Below are 20102 nucleotides of genomic sequence, written 5' to 3' on the forward strand. Positions count from 1 at the left end.
TGGCAGGCTACTCTCTTATTCTTTTGATTCTCTAGTGTCACACAGTAACTTTTTCATATAAGATACACAAAGCCTGACAAAAGTTCCAAAACCATAATATTTAAATTCTTTTCTCAATTTTAATTTTAATTTATTTCTCCTTGTTTACCTCTCTCACAACCCCCCCCCCCACTATCCCCATTTTGGGGCCACATCTTCCATTCAGACATTGTGAGGAATAAAGAAATTAAATAAAGAAGAAGAAAAAATTCTCACAAAGCAAAGTAAAATCAATTTACTAAACCTTCCATTTGGAAGGGGATAAGACACATACTGAATACTCATTTCTATTAGCAGCTTATCACTCTCCCCCACACATAAAAACATACTAGTTTTCTAAATTAAATCACCACTTTTACTGTGTACTAAAGAGAAAACTGAAGCTGGGTCTTTCATCTGGATAAGCTCCAATATATGTTTACACATGAGGGAATACTATTTGGCATCCCTTTCATAAAGTGTCAGGCAGTATGCTTTTTAGATTTGTGTAAGGAAATATAGAAATTCCACTACCAAGAAATATGACTGACTTCCAAATGAAAGGGGGCATAGGGTGTCTACCCAGTTTTTCCCAGAGTAAAGCCAAGGTACAGGAAGGATACTATTAATGCAGCAAGGTTATTTACATGCAGCATTTTTTCCATTTTTTTTCCATACCATCTGACACTGAGAACCAATACAGGATGATTCTTTATCCTTCACTAAACAAAGCATTACCCATCATTCCTAATACTCACCCAAATCAGGTAAACCAACAACATACAAAAAAAAAAAAAAAAAAAGTCATGTTTGGGCATTTTTAAAATGTCATTTGGAATGGAGACTTCTATCACACAGAATCTAAAAATTGGAACTGAAAAAGGCTCTTACAATTAATATAAAATAATGTACAAAGATTTCATTCATCTTATTTTAGCCTTTTCCCACCAGGTTCCATGAAAAATTGCAATTAAAAGAATTACTCTCAAATTAAAAATTGTAGGAAACTTAGTACTTGTTTTTCTTCTTTTATTCTATGCATACCTTTGAAAGAAAGGGAAAAGACTGAAAAAACTGGCAGATTATCAGCTACTATAAGTTACCTTAATATTCCACAATTCACTTTTCCTGAAGCAAGTCACAGTCCTCACAGAGTGATGTACACAATTTACTTTTCCTGAAGCAAGTCACAGTCCTCAAAGAGTGATGGAAGTTGCCAGAACACTTTCTTCAGTGTTGTAATTGGATTCTTGATAATAAAATCAGAAGACTGCGGATATGAACTATGACTTATTCTGATTAAACAAACATCCCAGTTAGAAGTAATCTTATAGAGAAGGATCCATATTACCAGAAATATCCAGGCCAAAGTTTAAGTTCACCTAGTCAGAGACAAAACTGTTAATATAATTTCATTTGTAATGACTGTCCTGTTATCATCTGGCCCCTTTTCCTTTGCTTTCAAGAGCCATTAAGATTAGCAAATATTATGTGAATTTCTACACTTCTACAAAACCCAGTCATTACAACTCAGATGAACGCAGTTGCAAAAGATGAAGCATGGAGTCCACACACTAATCAGCCCGGTGCTTGGCAAATGGTTTTAATTTTCAGGATGAAACTAACTCAGCAAGAAGCAAGTAGCAAGTCCTTGGTTGATGAGGCCAGATCCACTGGGAATACACTATAAGGATTATTAGATGCTGGGCAGAGGTTTAGCATGGTGGAGGAAAAAGGAAGGCTGGCAGAGTTGCCAGCTGAAACTGGTGGGTGGCAGGTGGCATTACAGAGGGGCTGGCACCCACCTAGAAGGCTGAAATGAGTGGAAATTACACTCTAGACAGCAGGGATGTCTAGGGCCAGAAGAGGCGGCAATCACAGTTCTGGCAAGAAAGAGTTTTCATGAAAAAGATTCAAGACAAAATAAATCCCCTTTCCTTCACCCTTCCTTATCTGTCCATATTAAACATTCCATTGTTGCATATTTACCAAATGTGGCTTAAGATATGAAATTTTTAAACTAATATTTCTCTTTATAAATCTAAATAAAAGATTTGCCATTCTCTAAGTATACATTACTTAAATAAAACTGCACTCACACCAAAGTAATACTGAATGTTAGCTGTATTTTTTTTTATGATTTGAGTCACGCTTACATATCAACACAATGAACACTGTACACTAAGTGAGTAATTCAAAGGAAGTTTGTTAAAGCAGCTTTTCAGTGACTTAAAACTTCAGCAGTTATCTGAGTTTTCTTCACTCTCAGAGTACCTTGATCATAACTGTCAAAGATAGCAGTGTAAAAGGTGGTTCTTGTTAACCCATTCTCCCACTAACTCGTTCCCTGGCCTCTAACAGAACAGCCCCTCAATTACTAACTGCTGAAAAAGGAAATCCAACGAAAATAAAGACAGTGTAAAAGGGTACCCATTGAGCTCACGTTGAGAATCAGAAGTAAATGGAAGTACTCAGCCAGCCCAAATTACTTCCACTTCAATAAGTGCCAAGGCTGTCATTTCAATTAACACAAGTGTAACTGCTTTTACTTGCAACATCTCTGAAGCAGAACCTTAAAGCACTACATTCCTAATCTACCAGTTCCTAAAATTAATTACAGTTCATTTGAAAGATACAGCTACTTCTGCTCATTTAACTCTAATTCCAACAACTTAAGAACCAAATGAGTGGTTGAAGTAATTACATATCCATACCTTTGATTAGACTGCCCAGCTGCACATGCAGAACAGCCTTAGTGGGATAAGCAGCCATGAAGGAAGGAGCTCTTGCAGGGTAAACAAGACTCTGCAATGGGTTCCATTTAAACGAAATAAAACCTAGGTGCAAATTTAAATACAAAAAATGGCCTAAAACAATAGCAATTTTCCCTAAAAAGCTGAAGGATGACCAAATAAATAGCACAATAACTACAGAAAGTCTCAAACTTCTTAAAATCAGCTTTTTCCTTTTATTTAACTCCTTCCCTGTGCAACCAAAAACTCCAGTAATAGAGTGGGTCCAGAACATACACACAAAATAGAGAATGGCTTAAAGTTAAAAAACAAGTGAAACCAGGCTAAGGCAAGTTTGAGAAACAGCAAATGGAAGGCAGGGATCCTTCACTCTTTTTACAATATCTCAATGTAGCCTTTGCATCTCGGGTTTTGCTTTACTATAATCCCCAGATCACAAGTGTATCATAGTACTTCAAACTAATATCTGGGAACACTGAAGGCAGTAGGCACAAGTAATTATATGCTTCCCTCTTGCTAATGTCCTAAATTCTTTTTTTTTTTTTTTAAGATTTCATTTACTTATTTGACAGATCACAAGTAGGCAGAGAGGCAGGCAGAGAGAGAGGAGGAAGCAGGCTTCCTGCTGAGCAGAGATCCCAATGGGGGTTCAATCCCAGGACCCTGAGATCATGACCTGAGCCAAAGGCAGAGGCTTTAACCCACTGAACCACCCACGTGCCCCTGTCCTCAATTCTTAATTAACTGTATATTCTACATCTAAACCTAGGAACAATCAACCTCTATTACTCAAATAGGCACCCTTCTTATTCGTATCATGGAACACTAGTGCCAGGAACTACTGCCTCAGGAACAGAGGCAATATGACCAATAAATACATAATTTGTGATAGAGAGGCCATCATCTGGGCAAGCAGTTTTGAAGAACTATAGTTCCAACTGGGAATAGCAAAGAGAAAATGAATAATCAATACACAAGATATTATCAACAGTCTTTATATGATAGGAATTTTTCTTTCAGTAACATCATCGTCATCCATTAGATTAACTGAATGTAGTTGACAAGTTTTTTTATTGGTTTCACAGTATTATTTGTATTTAATTCATAAACTGATTTGCTTTTAAGATTGTATGACTACAGGGGCGCCTGGGTGGCTCAGTGGGTTAAAGCCTCTGCCTTCCGCTCAGGTCATGATCCCAGGGTCCTGGGATTGAGCCCCACATCGGGCTCTCTGCTCAGCAGGGAGCCTGCTTCCCCTCCTCTCTCTGACTGCCTCTCTGCCTGCTTGTGATCTCTGTCAAATAAAAAAATAAAAAAATAAAAAGATTGTATGACAAAAAAAAAAAAGATTGTATGACTACACACAAGAATTAGTTTCATGCTTATATATATTTAATTACCATAATAATAATAATAATAAATAATTGAATCGATATTAGAGTCCACCAACTTTTTTTTCCCTCTAGAAGAAGCCTAGACACACAGGTTTGAGAAACATTATCCTAAATGGCAGGAACCAAGATGCCAAAGAGCAGGGTAGAAGAAAAAAATGTGGATATGCTCTTCCCACCCAATAATTCAATTAAATGACTACAGTCCTATTTCTGTCTACTCCTTTTCTCTCTTTTCTGTTTTTGGGAGGAGGGGAAATCTATTCCTCTTTTTTTTTTTTTTTTTTTTTTTAAGATTTTAGTTTTTAGAGAGGGAGAGAGCACGAGGAAGTGTAGGGGTGGAGAGATAGGGATATGCAGACTCCCTACCGAGCAGGGAGCCAGACACCTGGGCTTTGATCCCAGGAGCCCAGGATCAAGTCCTGGGTCGAATGCAGATGGTGAACTGACTGAGCCACCCAGGGACCCAGAGAAGTCTATTTTTGCAAGGACAAAGTTCTATTTAAATATTCAAAAGTATAAAGAAAAAAGAAAAGAGAAAGTAAAGGAAGAATTATATGAGAAAGCCATTTTGAGGTGTTTCTTTATAAAAGAAAATCAATAAGCAAAAACAGCATATGATTCCACAACTCAAATTTTAAGATACCAGTTAAAGTAACAAAGTTCATAGAACACCTGATGAAAAAGGGGGAAGACTATGAGTCACAGCATGATCTAAAATCTGATTCTCCAGTATCAAATATTCTCAAATATTGCTCACCAAATGTCTATACAGCATGTAACAAAATAAACAAATAATCCTAGTGGTAAGACCTTTATAAATCTTCCCTCATTTTATAGGAAAAGTAGGACCCAGAGAGGGTAAGTTATTTGCCAATTATCACACATCATTTGTCAGCACCAGAATTTAAATTCAGGTGTATGTCCATCCACTTAATGAGCTGTCGTCTATTTTTCTCAGATTGGATGTGCAATAATTCATTTTAAAAATGTTAAGTATCAGGGCACCTGGGTGGCTCAGTGGGTTAAGCCTCTGCCTTCGGCTCAGGTCATGATCTCAGGGTCCTGGGATCCAGCCCCAAATTGGGCCCTCTGCACAGCGGGGAGCCTGCTTCCCCTTTTCTCTCTGCCTGCCTCTTTGCCTACTTGTGATCTCTGTCTGTCAAATAAAAATCTTTATTAAAAAAAATGTTAAGTATCTTATATTATTTAAAATTGATATCTTCTACTCAACGTTTTCCTTGATAAGGACCCTTCTACTAAAGAAACCAATATCCTTAAAAATAAGATTGCCAGAAATTTTATTGGCAAAATGGGTTTATTTGGGAATAAAAGGGAATTGCAATCCTGGACAAGCAAGTTACAGCAAAACCATAGCTAAGACCAAAAAACAAGGAGCAATGTTATTTTGTGGAGAAGGAAGAAGAACTTAAGAGGGGTTGTTCTGAATAAAAGTCCACTGGAGAAAAGCAAGACTTCAGAGTGATAACAGTTTCTCATTAGATGAGTTGCAGGGGTAGTTGATTTCTTGTAGGAAATGCAATGTACATCTTTCCCTGTTGGGGCTTTAACTGATGATTCTTTCTTATTGATTTGTCTATTAGTAGTCTGTAACTGACAAAACTTCCTATAATTGACATTGAGTGGTATCTACCAGATTCTCCTAACATGCCCAGCCTGCCATCAGTGTGGTTTCCCTTTTATTCTCATAATACTGACAACCTGAAGTAAAAATCAAAGAGCATCTGTGACTCCTATTGAAATAGTCATGCATGTATTAGCCAAGAGTGCATGCCAAAATTCTCACCAGAAAAGCTATGAACTAGGATGGAAATAATATAAGATGCATGATGATTGTCCTTTCAGGAAGGCTACATTAAGAAACCATTAATTATTAATGGAAATAACAACAAAGTGCAAAAAATAAAACTGAACTGGATAATGGATACACTTACTGAAACAGTAGGTACAGAAGAATGGAAAGGTATAAAGTTAGGAAGGTGAAGTCTTCCCCTGGCAGAAAGGAACACGGGACAGAACTGGGGAAAGGAGGGCTTCTTGGTGGATCTGGGATAGAAATAAAAGCAGCTTCAAAGTCCTCTAGGCACACTCTTATCCTAACTGAGCAACTTTCGAGGACCCACACTTAACCACTTGCAGCCTAACCTCAGTGTATCCTCCCCAAGGGATAGAAGGTGGCTTGGTGGGAAAAAAGCATTGCCATCATGTGACTTCAAAAGTTCCTCTGTTGCAAAATTTATTTGTCAACGGATGCTAGGAATTCTTTGAATAAGGAACAAACCATTTTCCTTCCATAGTGAGATAAATAATAATCAAACATTAAAATCATGAACTCTCATCACAAACCTAAGAATCCTAGAAAGACAGCATGTTGTATATTTAAGTGCGTAAGACCAAATTAATGAGACAGGTTCCGTATGTTCAAGGAACTTACACTTTAAAGGTTTCTTCACTTTATATATGCAAGAACAAACTTATCTGGATGGGAATCATCTGATTTTTGCAAGACTAGATTCAAAAATCATAATAAAATACATAATCTCACTAGTATAATAATATGCACTGCAGGGCTTTTATCACAGCTATGGAAATGTTTCCAACTTTTGAAACACTAAAATTACCTCCCCAGTAGAGTAAGAAGAAAATGTCACCTGTGGACCAGCTGGCAGCTCCACAAGAGGCAGCTTGGCATTTAGCATTCTGAGATGGGGAAACTCTTTTGGAAGAGGCTAAAATGCAAGGAGGCCAGTCCTGAGACCTCACCCAGAAATTGCAAACCAGAAGGAAAGAATGAGTTCACATTTGTGTATGCACAGAGTGAAAAGAACTGCAGATAAATTATTTTTTCACAAATCAGTAAATACTGTTATCAGTACCACCCTCAAATTCAGAAATTAATGTGAATACAGGCATAAAACATACTTTATCCTAGTTAAGTAGCACAAGTAATAAGTAAATATTTTAGCATTGGGGATGGTTAAAAAAAAGATTTGGGAGCACACTAATTCTAAGACATTCTGATAAGCTTCATCCTTACCATTATTAATACATGCTTCAAAATACAGATCAGATGCTAATGTCTCAGTTTCAGGCACACACATCCCCATTATGTTGTTACTGACCTTCCAACTGATACACTCCACGATGGTTCTATTACATTTGCCCTGGGGATTTCTAGATGCTCCAAGGCTCTCCCTGCAATGAAAATACCTCACTCACCCAGCCATTAGAGGCCAGAGAGTCCAGGGCTTCCTTTCAGTAGCTAAAACCTTCAGAAGCCTCCAATAAGATGGAAATACGTCTGGGAAAGGTAACAAGTTAAACCTTATCAGTTAAATCACTCTATTTCCCTTCTTTTTTTTTTTTTTAAGATTTTATTTATTTATTTGTCAGAGACAGAGAACGATCCGGGGTGGGGTAGGAGCAGAGGGAGAAGCAAGCTCCCAAATGAGCAAGGAGCCCCATGGGAGACTGGATCCCAGGACTCTGGGATTAGGACCCGCCTAGCCGAAGGCAGATCACTCCATTTTCTTAAAGAGAAACTCGAGTTTCTTTTATTTACTAAGACTCTCCTAGGTCTTAGTACTTGAAAGTGAAGATCCAGCAGATTCAGGAGGGAGTAAAAAAAATCGGTTCGGGAAAGGAAGTGGGAAAAATCCCTAAGGATAGTCTTTACTTAATCATCAGAAATTCTGATTGGCCTTTAACCACTGAACCCTCATCCCCTGTGACTCGATCAACATTAGACTTATAATACAAACCAAAAATTAAGACGCATCAAAAAGCTTGTAAAGAGATTACATCCCCTGGTGCCATACTATCCGCTATCATCTCCAAAACCCTACTAAATGGCAAAATTGCAAATGTACATTTTTTAAAAAGCCAATTCAATGATGTATTGTGCCCAGTGAAGAGCCACTGCTACATATAAGAAATTAATTATTTTCTTTGAGTATCACTAAACAAACTAGCTTCATTTTATCCTTAAGCCAAATTCTTGAATCCCTCCTTAAGGACCTTTTTTTTTTTAAGTGTTCAAACTAGGCACAATAAAATCACAAACCAACCAACCAACAAAAAATGACCAATAGTCTCCAACATTTTTCAGGAGCTTTATTTAAAAAAAAAAAAAAAAAAAAAGATGACTTTGAACAACTTTCCTCAGGATCTACTCCTGGGTCCAGTGGATAACTTCCCCTTTTCTGTAGACATTAAAGTATGTAAGTAAAAAACACCTAAGCACAAACTTGGTGGCCACCAGCAGGGGAGCTCTTCAGCTTTTGTCCCAAACCCATTCAAACAAAAGAAGCCCCGAGTCCTCCATCCACCCACCCCTCAGACCCGCACCCCGCGAGAAGTCGCCGCATCCCTGCGCCCTCTCCACCCGCCCCTGCCAGCTCCACTTACTCCTCAGCGCCCCAATGAGCAGAGAGCCGTCCTTAATGAGCTCTTTGATGAACTTGTTGGTTCGCTCCAGTTCAATCTCGTGACACTGCAGGCGCTCCCTGAAATCCGGGCTGTCCAAGTAGGAATCGCTGAACTCCAGAGTAGGCAGCCCCATGGCACAGACGCTACCAGCGGCCACCGGGGACGCGGCCGGGGCGGCGGTGAGGGCGGGAACAGCCGGCGACCGCGCCGGCGCTGACTACGCGCGATCTCAGGGAACCAGCCAAGACGCCAGAGGACGGGGCAAAGGAAATGGGCCCCGAGCGCCGCGTTGCCAGCACAGGGCTCCCCGGCGGGCGGACGCCTCTGGGCTCAGTCCTCTTCTGCGGCAAGGAGTGTGCAGACTCTGGCGGTAGGCCGAGGCGCGAGTCCGCTCAGGTCGTTGTCATCAGGGCGCATCGTCGCTGCGAGAGGCGGTGGACGCTCCGGGCCGCCGCGGGAGCAGGAAAGTTCTCTCACCGCACGCAGACACTTCCGGCACCTCCACTCTCCGACTCTCTTGACAGTCCTGGGTGCTTTGGGCCCCTGTGGCCCGGCAGGGGAAGCCCTCCCCCCAGGCCGACGCAGGCTCAGAAAGCTTGAAAACCGGGCCTGGGCTGGGAGACCCTCCTCCTGCCGTCGCACTCCCACCCTACGCCACCCCGCCCCTTCTCCCAGTTACCCTCCCACCGCCACCCACCCGCCCGCACTAAGCTTCAGGGCTGCGCGAGGCTGCGGCGCAGTAGCGATCCTGCCTTCGCCTGGGGCGTCGACTCTGTGTCTTTCCTAGCACCTGGATCTGACTAGCCCTCGGCGACACTTTGGGGTCTTCCACGCCCCAAAAAGATCTCAAATCCCAATGTGCCTCGCCTATCCGCCCTCCTCACCACCTACTCCCTAAAAATTGTCTCGGAGAGAAACCAACGTTAATTTTCCTTAAAGTTTGAGAAATCATCTTGAAGCTTGGTTGGAAGATGCTACTTTCCTGCGTTAGTTTAGATCTTTTATTTCACGTCTCCACTGAATGCATATAAATTCCGGGTTGAAAAGTTTACCTGCCTCTTTCCCACCGCTCAATTCCTTGATTCAAGAATGTCAGAGTTTCTATACTGAAAATGAAAAGCTTTCACAGGACTTGGGATGTTGTTGTTTTTCCAAGTAGCTGTGAAATGGGAAGATTTTAAGACATCCCCACCCCCCTAACTACGCACCTAGGACTTAGGTGTTCCTACTTCTAGAAGAATACCTAGAGCATAATACTGTATATTTTATTGGCACCTGGATAGACTTATCCTACAAGCATGAGGATTTTCAAATTGTTGAAATTGGCTGGAGTTCCAAATGAAAAGTTAATTCCTACCAAGAGTCAGTTACTCCTTCTCTGAAAGGCAATCACCTAAAAAATTTCTGTTCTCTCCAAACCTTGACAGTAAAAGAGAGTGCTGCCTTACATCTAGTCCTGCCATCATCTATAGTATTTCTGAGAACTCAGTTATTTTTCTTAAGGATCTGCTTTTAATTTCTGTGTTTTCATTGCTTTGTCCATTTGAACCATCTGTTTAAAAAAAAAAAAAAACTCTTCTACAGATCATGGGAAAAATTCCATTAATGTGCTTTACATTTTTCTGAATTAAGTTTCAGAGTCTGTCAAGACTTTTAGTTTCAAAATTTTTTTAAAAGCGTACACATGAACATTAAAAATAGCACATAAACCTTGAACTAAGATAAGATGATGTTAAAAATATATTTGATGGCTTTGATTTAAATTCTTCTGAGCCAAGGAAATTGGACTTAAAAACCTTCCATTCATATTTGTATCATTATACCTCTAAATACTGCAGAATCCCTAATCATTCTTAGAGTCATTTTAACTCCAGGGTCTAACCTATGTCTGTCAGTTAAATAGTCTTCATTTGGGTAGGTGAGATGGGATGGGGGGCAATAATGCTATTTTTCAGTCAAGGGAGTGACCCAAGCAGCAGTGGGGCTGTTTTTCAACTGAGGTGATTTCATATCTATTCATCACACAGCCTGAAAGCAAAAAAACAAGTCAGGCCAAACAAATTGTTTCCTTTCAACTTTTGCCACATTGCTGTTCCTAGCAACTAAATCCAATGCCAACTGCTGAGATATGAAATAGGATAAAATATAACAATCTTTTCTGTTTTTCATTAAATAAAAATCTTGTGATTAATTCTTTAAAAATGTATCAACAGTCTTTGATAAGTAGCATTTAATATATTGGTTGTCAATTTTCATTTTTTTAAAATTCTTATGTCAGGACAAAATTATTCTAGACTCTAAGATATGGGTTATCATTAACTATGCAGGTGTGTAATTGCATGTTTTATGCCTACTGTCTATATTATTAGGATCTGAGTAGAGAAATAATTTATATGAAGATATAAAGCAAAGCCTAGTACCTGACCTCAAGCAAATTTCAGAATAAAAAAAACATCAAGAATGAGTACCTATAATACATGAAGTGAAATATGCTATGTTACAGAGGCTACAGAGATGTTGGGCCAATAATGCACCAGTGCCATTATCAGTGTTTCCAATCAGGCCCATAATTACATTTACATGGAATTAGGATTTTTCCTCCTACCCTTTATCCTTTAGTCTCTAAAGTCTAGTATGTTATAATAGACTTATTTTCCTATAGGTGCTCTCAGGGTTACTCATGATTTATCCCTGTGATTCATATTTTAATTATACCTGCTAGTCAGGCTTTGTCTTATGCCACATTAACCAAAGAAATGGTTTGGCTTTGAGGTGAATTTACTGTCAGTTTTGAACTGTTGTTTTTATGTATTATTTTCCCCATCATTATAATTGAACCAGATCCTTTCTAAGGGAATAGACTTTCTAAATAAAATTATTTAAATTCTATTTTTATAATAGAATTTATAATAGAATTCTATTTTTATAATAGAATTTATAATAGAATTATAAAAATTCTATTTTTATTTAGAATAGAATTGAAAATTCTATTGGATTGAAATGTATGTACCCTCTTTTTATTAAAGTTTCCACTTCATATTATGTGGGCCTGTCAGCTAGCTGCATGATGAGTTCCATAAATATTATTGGCTAACACACTCTTTGGCATGGTTACTGGCACAGAGGTGTGTTTCTGTTTGTTTTCTTAATTCTGAAATAAATTGGATATGTGGGGCTTTGTTTTAAAGAGAAAATAGTGAGTTGGAGGTAGTAAGCTGATACATAATATTTGTAAATCTGCTTAAAACTTTTCCCTTGACCTCAATCCTATTTGACACTGAAACCTGGTGTTCGATATGTACTCAGTAAGTGTTGTTGTTGGGTTATTATTACAATAGTCGCCTCTTATTTGTAGTTTAGCTTTCCAGGGTTTCAGTTACCCATGGTCAACTGCAGTACAAAAGCAGATGATCCTCCTTCTGACATATCATCTGAAGGTCAAGGGTTATCTAATGCTATGTCACAATGCCTACATCATATACCTCGCTTCATCTCAGCAGGTAGGGATTTTATCATTCCAAATCATTACAAGAAAAAGAAGTATGTGTATAGTACAATAAGAAATTTTGGGGGAGACAGACACCACATTCACATAACTTTTATTATAGCATAAAAGTTTTTCTATTTTATTATTAGTTATTTCTTTTAATATCCTATTGTACTTAACTTATAAATTAAAATTTATCATAGGTATGTACGTTTAGGAAAAAACATAGTATGTATAAGGCTTGGTATTATCACAATTTCAGGCATTCCTGGAGGTCTTGGAATGTATTCCTCAGGGATAAGAGGAGGAATACTGTATTTTTCAATTTGTTTTATAGACTTAGGCCTCTGAGACTCAGATATTCTGAGGCCAAATTCAGGCCTGGTAAGAGGTTACTAAAATTTCTTTTTAAAGATTTTTTGTTTGTTTGTTTGTTTGAGGGAGAGAGAGCACAAGCAGGAGGAGGCAGGCTCCACACTGACCAGGGAGCCCAACGTGGGGCTTGATCCCAGGGCACTGGGATCGCGACCTGAGCTGAAGGTAGATGCTTAACTGACTTAGCCACCCAGGCACCACAAGAGGTTACTAAACTAAAGGCAAATGTACATAAAAGACTAAACATCCTCTTTGACCTTTCCTACAGTGAAAATACAGGGACACTGTCACTGCCTGCATTTCTACCTATGTGTTACATTTTCCCAAAGCATACTCCTTGAAAGTAGGTTTTGTACAATTCTAGTCGAACCTCACATCACATCTGGAAGAACAATATGGAAACCAAATGAACAAAACACATAATTCAATTTTGTTTTAAGATGTTTTTATTATGCAAAATATATATAACATAAAATTTACTATTTTAACCACTTTTAAAGATACAGTTCAATGACATTTAAGTACATTCCCATTGTTGTGCTACCACCAACACCATCCATCTCCAGAACTTTTTCATGCTCCCAAACTGAAAAGCTGTACCCATTAAAGAACAACTTGCCATCCCCGTTTTCCCTAGTCCCAGGCAACTACCATTCTACTTTCTGTTTCTATGAATTTGACTACTCTAGGTACCTCATATAAATGGAATCATGAAATATCTATCCTTTGTGTTTGGAATATTTCATTTAGATGATTCAATTATTAGTAAGAGAAGCATAGAAGACAGAGTAATCAGATTGGTTTTCAAAACCATTTTACACTAAATAAATTTTTGAATCGAGAGTTTCTAAGTCTTCTGCTAGGAGAAGAAATTTCAGATCAAACACTTCCGTAGCACCATAACAGATATTGTTTATTCTGCCTTATTAAAAGTTTTGTTTTTGTTTTTGTTTTTTTGGCCCACACCAATTGGAGCATTGACTCCTAACATTGGTGTTTCTTGTCAGATTGGTTGGCATATAACCTTGCATTATCTGACAGGCAAGTGTACATATCATATCATTAGTGACAGCAGCCTATGCGACCTGCTAACATTGCCCTTTTGCAGCTAAAAAAATGCTTTCATAAATTGCAGAGTACCTCTCAAATATAATGCTCCCTTTCTGCTTTCCACTTTTGTCATAAAACTGCCAAATGTTAAATGTAGCCTGGGTTGAAAAACAAATATTTAGTCTCAGGGAAAGAAGTGGGAGTCTTTCTTAGGAAGAGCACAGAACGTAAGCTACCTTGTGTAGGTGTATTGTTTCCAAACACTTATTATTTGATAAATGGACTGAGAAATGGTTGGAAGAACAAAGGAAGATGGTTGAGAATTGAGAATTGAGAAGAGGGGATTTGGACCAGGTAGGTAGAAATGAGAATGGGGAAGAGATAGTAAGCAGATTAAATTTATTCGGAAACACATTGTGTAACTGCACGGGGGAGGCAGGAATATAACATAACTGTAATAGGATTTGAGCTTATATAACACAGAAGCATTGTCTTTTTGCTTACAAATAATAAATGTAGATAAGCTTAGTTTTCCATGCTGAGTTTGAGGTAAACTTAATATAACTAAGAGATGCTGTCTAGAGGAAAGAAGTGCAGCACTAACACCCAGGAGTGTAGAGGTTAACTTAATAAAAAGGTCATGGAAACAGTAAGTCAAGACCACCAACCAAGGGAGCAAGAATAACTGCAGAGGCTGGATTTGCTCCTTATGACAATATGATTTTTAAAGTCCTTTGATTTCTAAAGAACACAATGGAGGAAAAGAACAGAATTCTAAACATGAAACCCTTATCAAAAAGCTACATTTATGGAGTAGAAAAAAGAGAAAGAGAGAGAGGAATAAGTTAATGTAATTTTGGAAGGTTTTTGGTTTTGGGATTGTTGTTGTTGTTTTGTGGGTATGGGGTTTTTGATTTTTGTTTTTTGGCATAGGTTTCTGTTTTCATATAGTATTGCCCTCTTGTGGCAAACCATGATGTTTGCTAACACTGACAAAATTATTGCGCAGACAGAAAAAGATAAGGAGACTGAAATGTAATGAGCACCTCCTGTGTTGGGTGTGATGCAGAGGGTGTTTGCCTCATCTAAGTTTCTCCACAACCCTGTGAAGTAAGTGTTAAATACCATTAGCCCCATTTCCAACAAGTGGGAAAATTATGACTCAAAGTGATTTACTTGTCTAAGTTCACACAGCTAGAAGGTACTGGACTTGGAATTTTAATCCAGATATATCTAACTAAATTAATTGTTTAAAAAAAAGAAACAAATGTGTTGGACAAATATTAATAGGTATCTATTATATACCTGTGCTGTTGTAGATGCTGAGATCACAAGTGTAAGCAAAAACTTGCCTCATTTCTGTTCTAATTAAATTTTCAGTCTCATGAGTTATATTAGAGACATTAATCAAATGGTAACATAAAGGCCGTTTCTTAGATGATTCAGGGAGATTTACCTTTCAGGCTTTCTGGCTTCCCAGGGTATAAAATCAGGGATAATAGTGATAATGGATATTATTTATTAAGTACTTGCAATATGCCAGACACTGATTTAATCTTCTTTAAAAAAAAAATTAATTCCAATAGAGTTAACACACAATATAATGTTAGTTTTAGGTGTACACTATAGTGATTCAACAATTCCATATATCACCCAGTGTTCACCACAACAAATGCACTCCTTAATCCCTGTCACCTATTTCACCCATCCTCCCACCTACCTCCCCTCTGGTAACTATCAGTTTGTTCTCTGTGGTTAAGGGTCTGTTTCTTGATTTGTCTCTGTCCCTCTTATTTGTTTTCATTTGCTCATGTGTTTTGTTCCATAAATTCCATATATAAGTGAAATCGTATGGCATTTGTCTTTTTCTGAATGACTTATTTTGCTTAGCATTATATTCTTCAGCTCCATTAATGTCCTTTGAAAAGGCAAGATTTCATTCTTTTTTATGGTTGAATAATATTCCATTATAAATGGATATACATATATCCATATATATATAATATGTTATGGATATATCCACATATCCATATATATATCCATATATTTATGGAGAGAGAGAGAAATGGATAAAGGAATGCATATCCACCCACCTATCAATGGATACTTGGGTTGCTTCTGTATTATAAATGGTTATTATAAATAATTCTGCTATAAATTTAGGAGTGCATGTATCCCTCTGAATTAGTGCTTTTTGTTTCTTTGTTTTTTTTTGTTTTTTTTTTTTAGTTTTTTGGGTGAATACTCGGTAGTAAGATTACCAGATCATAGGTAGTTCTATTTCTTTACTTTTTTTTTTTTTTAGGTAAGCCCCACGCCCAGCATAGAACCCAACATGGGGCTTGAACTCAGGACCCTGAGATCAAGAGTCAGAGGCTTAACTATAATTGTAAATGGGATTGCTTTCTTTTTTTTTTTTTAAGATTTTATTTATTTATTTGACAGACAGAGATCACAAGTAGGCAGAGAGGCAGGCAGAGAGAGAGGAAGGGAAACAGGCTCCCCGCTGAGCAGAGAGCCCGATGCGGGACTCGATTCCAGAACCCTGAGATCATGACCTGAGCCGAAGGCAGAGGCCCAACCCACTGAGCCACCCAGGCGCCCTGGGATTGCTTTCTTAATTTCTCTTTCTGCTGCTTCATTATTGGTATATAGAAATGCAATGGATTTCTGTGGAGTGATTTTGTATTCTAATATCTTACTGAATTCATTTATTAGGTCAGTGTTTTGTTTTGTTTTTTAAGATTTATTTATTTATTTGACAGAGAGAGATAACAAATAGGCAGAGAGGCAAGCAGAGAGAGAGTAGGAAGCAGGCTCCCCGCCAAATAGAGACCCTGATGTGGGACTCGATCCCAAGACCCCGAGATCATGACCTGAGCCGAAGGCAGAGGCCTAACCCACTGAGCTACCCAGGCACCCCAGGTCAGTGGTTTTTTGGTAGAGTCTTTTGGGTTTTCAATATATAGTGTCATGTCATCCATGATTAGTGAAAGTTTTACTTCTTCCTTACTGATTTGGGTGCCTTTTATTTCTTTTTGTTGTCTGTGGCTAGAACTTCCAGTACCATGTTGAATAAAAGTGGTGAGAGTGGGCATCCTTGCTTGTTCCTATCTTTAGGGGGAAAGCTCTCAGTTTTTTCCCATTGAGTATGATGTGCACTATGGGTTTTTCATGTATGGCCTTTATTATGTTGAGGTATGTTTCCTCTAAATCTATTCTGTTGAGGGCTTTTATCATGAATGAATGTTGTACTTTGTCAAATGCTTTTTGTGTGTCTATTGAAATGATTTTTTTTTAATCCTTTCTCTAATTGATGTGATGTATCACTTTGAACCACACTTGCATCCTGGGAATAAATCCCACTTGATCATGGTGAATGATTTTTTTTTTGTACAGTTTGAGCCCGTTTGCTAGTATTTTGCTGAGGACTTTTAAATCTATGTTCATCAGAGATATTGGCCTATAATTCTCTTTCTCGTGTGTGGTGTCTTTATCTGGTTTTGGTGTCAGGGTAATGCTGGCCTCATGGAATGAATTTGGAAGTTTTTCTTCTATTTTTTGGAATAGTTTTAGAATACGTATTTACTCTTCTTTAATAAATGTTTGACAGAATTCACCTGTGAAGCCAACTGGTTGTGGAGTTTTGTTTGTTGGGAGTTTTTGATCACTGAGTCACTCTCCTTGCTGATAATCAATCTGTTCAAATTTTCTATTTCTCCCTTCAGTTTTGGTATGTTATATGTTTTAGGAATTTATTTAGTTTTTTAGTTATTTAGGTTGTCTAATTTTTTGGTATAGTTTTTCATAATATTATCTTACAATTGTTTGTGTTTCTGTGGTGTTGATTGTAATTTCTTTCATTTGTGGTTTTGTTTATTTGAATTCTTTCTCTATTTCTTTTGGTGAGGTTGGCTCGAGGCTTATCAATATTGTTGCTCTTCTCAAAGAAGCAGCCCTTAGTTTCCTTGATCTGTTCTACTGTGTTTTTATTTTTGTTGTTGTTAGTTTATATTCCATTTATTTCTGTTCTAATCTTTATTATTCCCTTCCTTCTGCTGGCTTTGAGTTTTGTTTGTTGTTATTTTTCCAGCTCCTTTAGGAGTGAGGTTAGGTTGTTTGAGGTTTTTATTTTTTCTCCTGATGTTGCCTATAATGCTATATCTTTCCCTCTTAGAAGCCCTGTTTCTGCATCCCAAAGGTTTTGGACCATTGTGTTTTCGTTTTCATTTCTTTCCATGTACTTTTTGATTTTTTGGTTGGCCCGTTCATTATTTAGTAGCATGTTATCTAACCTCCATGTAGTTGTGCTCTTTCCCAATGTTTTTTTGTGGTTGATTTCTAGTTTCATAGCACTGTGGTCAGAAAAGATGCATGGTATGGCTTTGATGTTTTTAAATTTGTTGATACTTGTTTTGTGGCCTAATATGTGATATATTCTGGAGAATGTTCCATATACACTTAAAAATAATGTGTATTCTGGTGTTTTAGGATAGAATATTCTGAATATATCTGTTAAATCCATCTGGTCTAGTGTTTCCTTTAAAACAGTGGCTTTAAAAGAATGATTTTCTGTTTGGTTATCTGTCCATCATTGTAAGTGGGGTGTTATGTTTCCCTACTATTATTGGGGCAACTGAGTAGCTCATTTGGTTGAGCATCTGACTCTTGATTTTGGCTCAGTTCGTGATCTCAGGGTCATGAGATGAGCCCCTGCTTCAGGCATGGAGTCTGCTTGAGATTCTCTCTCTCCCTCTGCCCCTCCCCTGCATGTGTGTTCTCTCTCCCTATCTCTCTGTCTATCTAAAAAAAAAAAAAAAAAGAAGAGAGAGAGAAAGAAATCTTACAATAATAAAGTTCCCTACTATCAATTAATTCCTTTATGTTTGTTATTAACTATTTTATCTATTTAGGTGCTTCAGTGTTGGGTGTATAAATATTTACAGTTGTTACATATTCTTGTTGAATTGCCCCTTTTATTATTTTATACCATCCTTCTTTGTCTCTCTTTATAGAATTTGTTTTAGATTCTATTTTGTCCAATTGCTACTCCAGCTTTCTTTTGACATCCATTTGCATTATGAATGTTTCTCCATCCCCTCACTTTCAAACTACAGATGTCTTTAGGTCTGAAATGAGTCTCTTGTAGGCAGCATATAGATGAGTATTATTTTTTATATACTCTGTCACACTATCTTTGGATTAGAGCATTTAGTCCATTTACATTCAAAGTAATTACTGGTAGATATGTATTGCTATATTTTTTACTCATTGTGGTTGTTTTTGTAGTTCTTCTCTCATCCTTCTCTTTTTCTCTTTAATGGTTTACTGGTTTTCTTTAGCCATATACTTCGATTCTTTTTTTTCTTTATTTTTTTGCTGATCTATTACTGTTTTTTGATTTGTGGTTACTCTTCAGTTTATATATAACATCTGTATATAGCAACCTATATTACACGGATGGTCATTTAATTTTTAATTCATCCTTTACTCCTCTCCCCTCCACATTCCAGATATTTAGTATCATTTTTTTTTTAAGATTTATTTATTTGACAGAGATCATAAGTAGGCAGAGAGAGAGAGAGGGAAGCAGGCTCCCAGCTGAGCCGAGAGCCTGATGCAGGACTTCTAGTATCATATTTTTACATCCTTTTATTTTGTGCTTCTCCTGCCTGATTTTTATAGATATGCTTGACTTTTTTCTTTCCTTTTTTGTTTTTTTTTTTTTTTGCTTTTATGCTTCTTATTTTTCTTACTCTTAGGGTTTTTGTTTTCCAGTCGCAGAATCCCCCTTAACACTTCTCATAAGGTTGCTATAGTGTTCACAAAGTCTTTTAATTTTTGTTTGTCTGGGAAACTCTTTACCTCTCCCTCTATTCTGAATGATAGCCTTGCTGGATAGAGTAGTCTTGGCTGCAAATTTTTCTTGCTCAGCACTCTGACTATATCATACAATTCTCTTTTGGTCTACAAAGTTTCTGCTGAAAATTCCACTGATAGTCTTATGGAGTTTCCTTTGCATGTAACTGTCTTATTTTGCAATCTTTAAAATTCTTTATCACTGTTTTTTTGCCATTTTAATTACTATGCATCTTAGTGTGGATCTCCTTGGGTAGCATTGTTGGGGAATCTCTTTGCCTCTTGAATGTGGATCTCTGTTTCCCTCCCCAGATTCAGGAAGTTTTCAGCAGTTATTTCTTCAAATACATTTTCTGTCATTTTGTCACTCTCTTCTCATTTTGGGATCCTTATAATGTGAATGTTATTATGCTTGTTGAAGTCAATGAGCTCTCTAAGTCTACTTTTATTATGGAATATTTGTTTGTCTCTCACCTGTTCAACCTGATTGCTTTCCATTACTCTATTCTCTAGGTCACTTATACATTCCTCTGCTTCCTGTAGCTCACTATATATTACATATGTTATATTTTTAATTTCATTTACTGAGTTCTTCCTCTTTGTTATTTTTTATCTCTTTGTCAAGGGCTTTAGTGATGTCTTCCATCCTTTCCTGAAGTTCAGAGAGTATCTTCATGATCATTGCTTTAAGTTCCTTATTGGGCATATTACTTATTTCTG

At 37.5% G+C, this 20102-nt stretch overlaps 1 protein-coding gene across 2 annotated transcripts in view; it reads right to left on the minus strand.

The window, feature by feature from the left end:
• ARHGAP42 (Rho GTPase activating protein 42) overlaps window positions 1–8754 on the minus strand; it is a 299718-nt gene extending 290964 nt beyond the window's left edge. For both annotated transcript variants that reach the window (XM_047692080.1, XM_047692078.1), the window contains exon 1: window positions 8591–8754. In XM_047692080.1, coding sequence (XP_047548036.1) covers window positions 8591–8744 — 154 coding nt within the window. In that variant the 5' untranslated portion in view covers window positions 8745–8754. The remainder of the gene's footprint in view (window positions 1–8590) is intronic.
• Window positions 8755–20102: the final 11348 nt, after the last annotated feature.

The sequence above is a fragment of the Lutra lutra genome, chromosome 10, assembly GCF_902655055.1.
Source record: "Lutra lutra chromosome 10, mLutLut1.2, whole genome shotgun sequence".
NCBI lineage: Eukaryota > Metazoa > Chordata > Mammalia > Carnivora > Mustelidae > Lutra > Lutra lutra.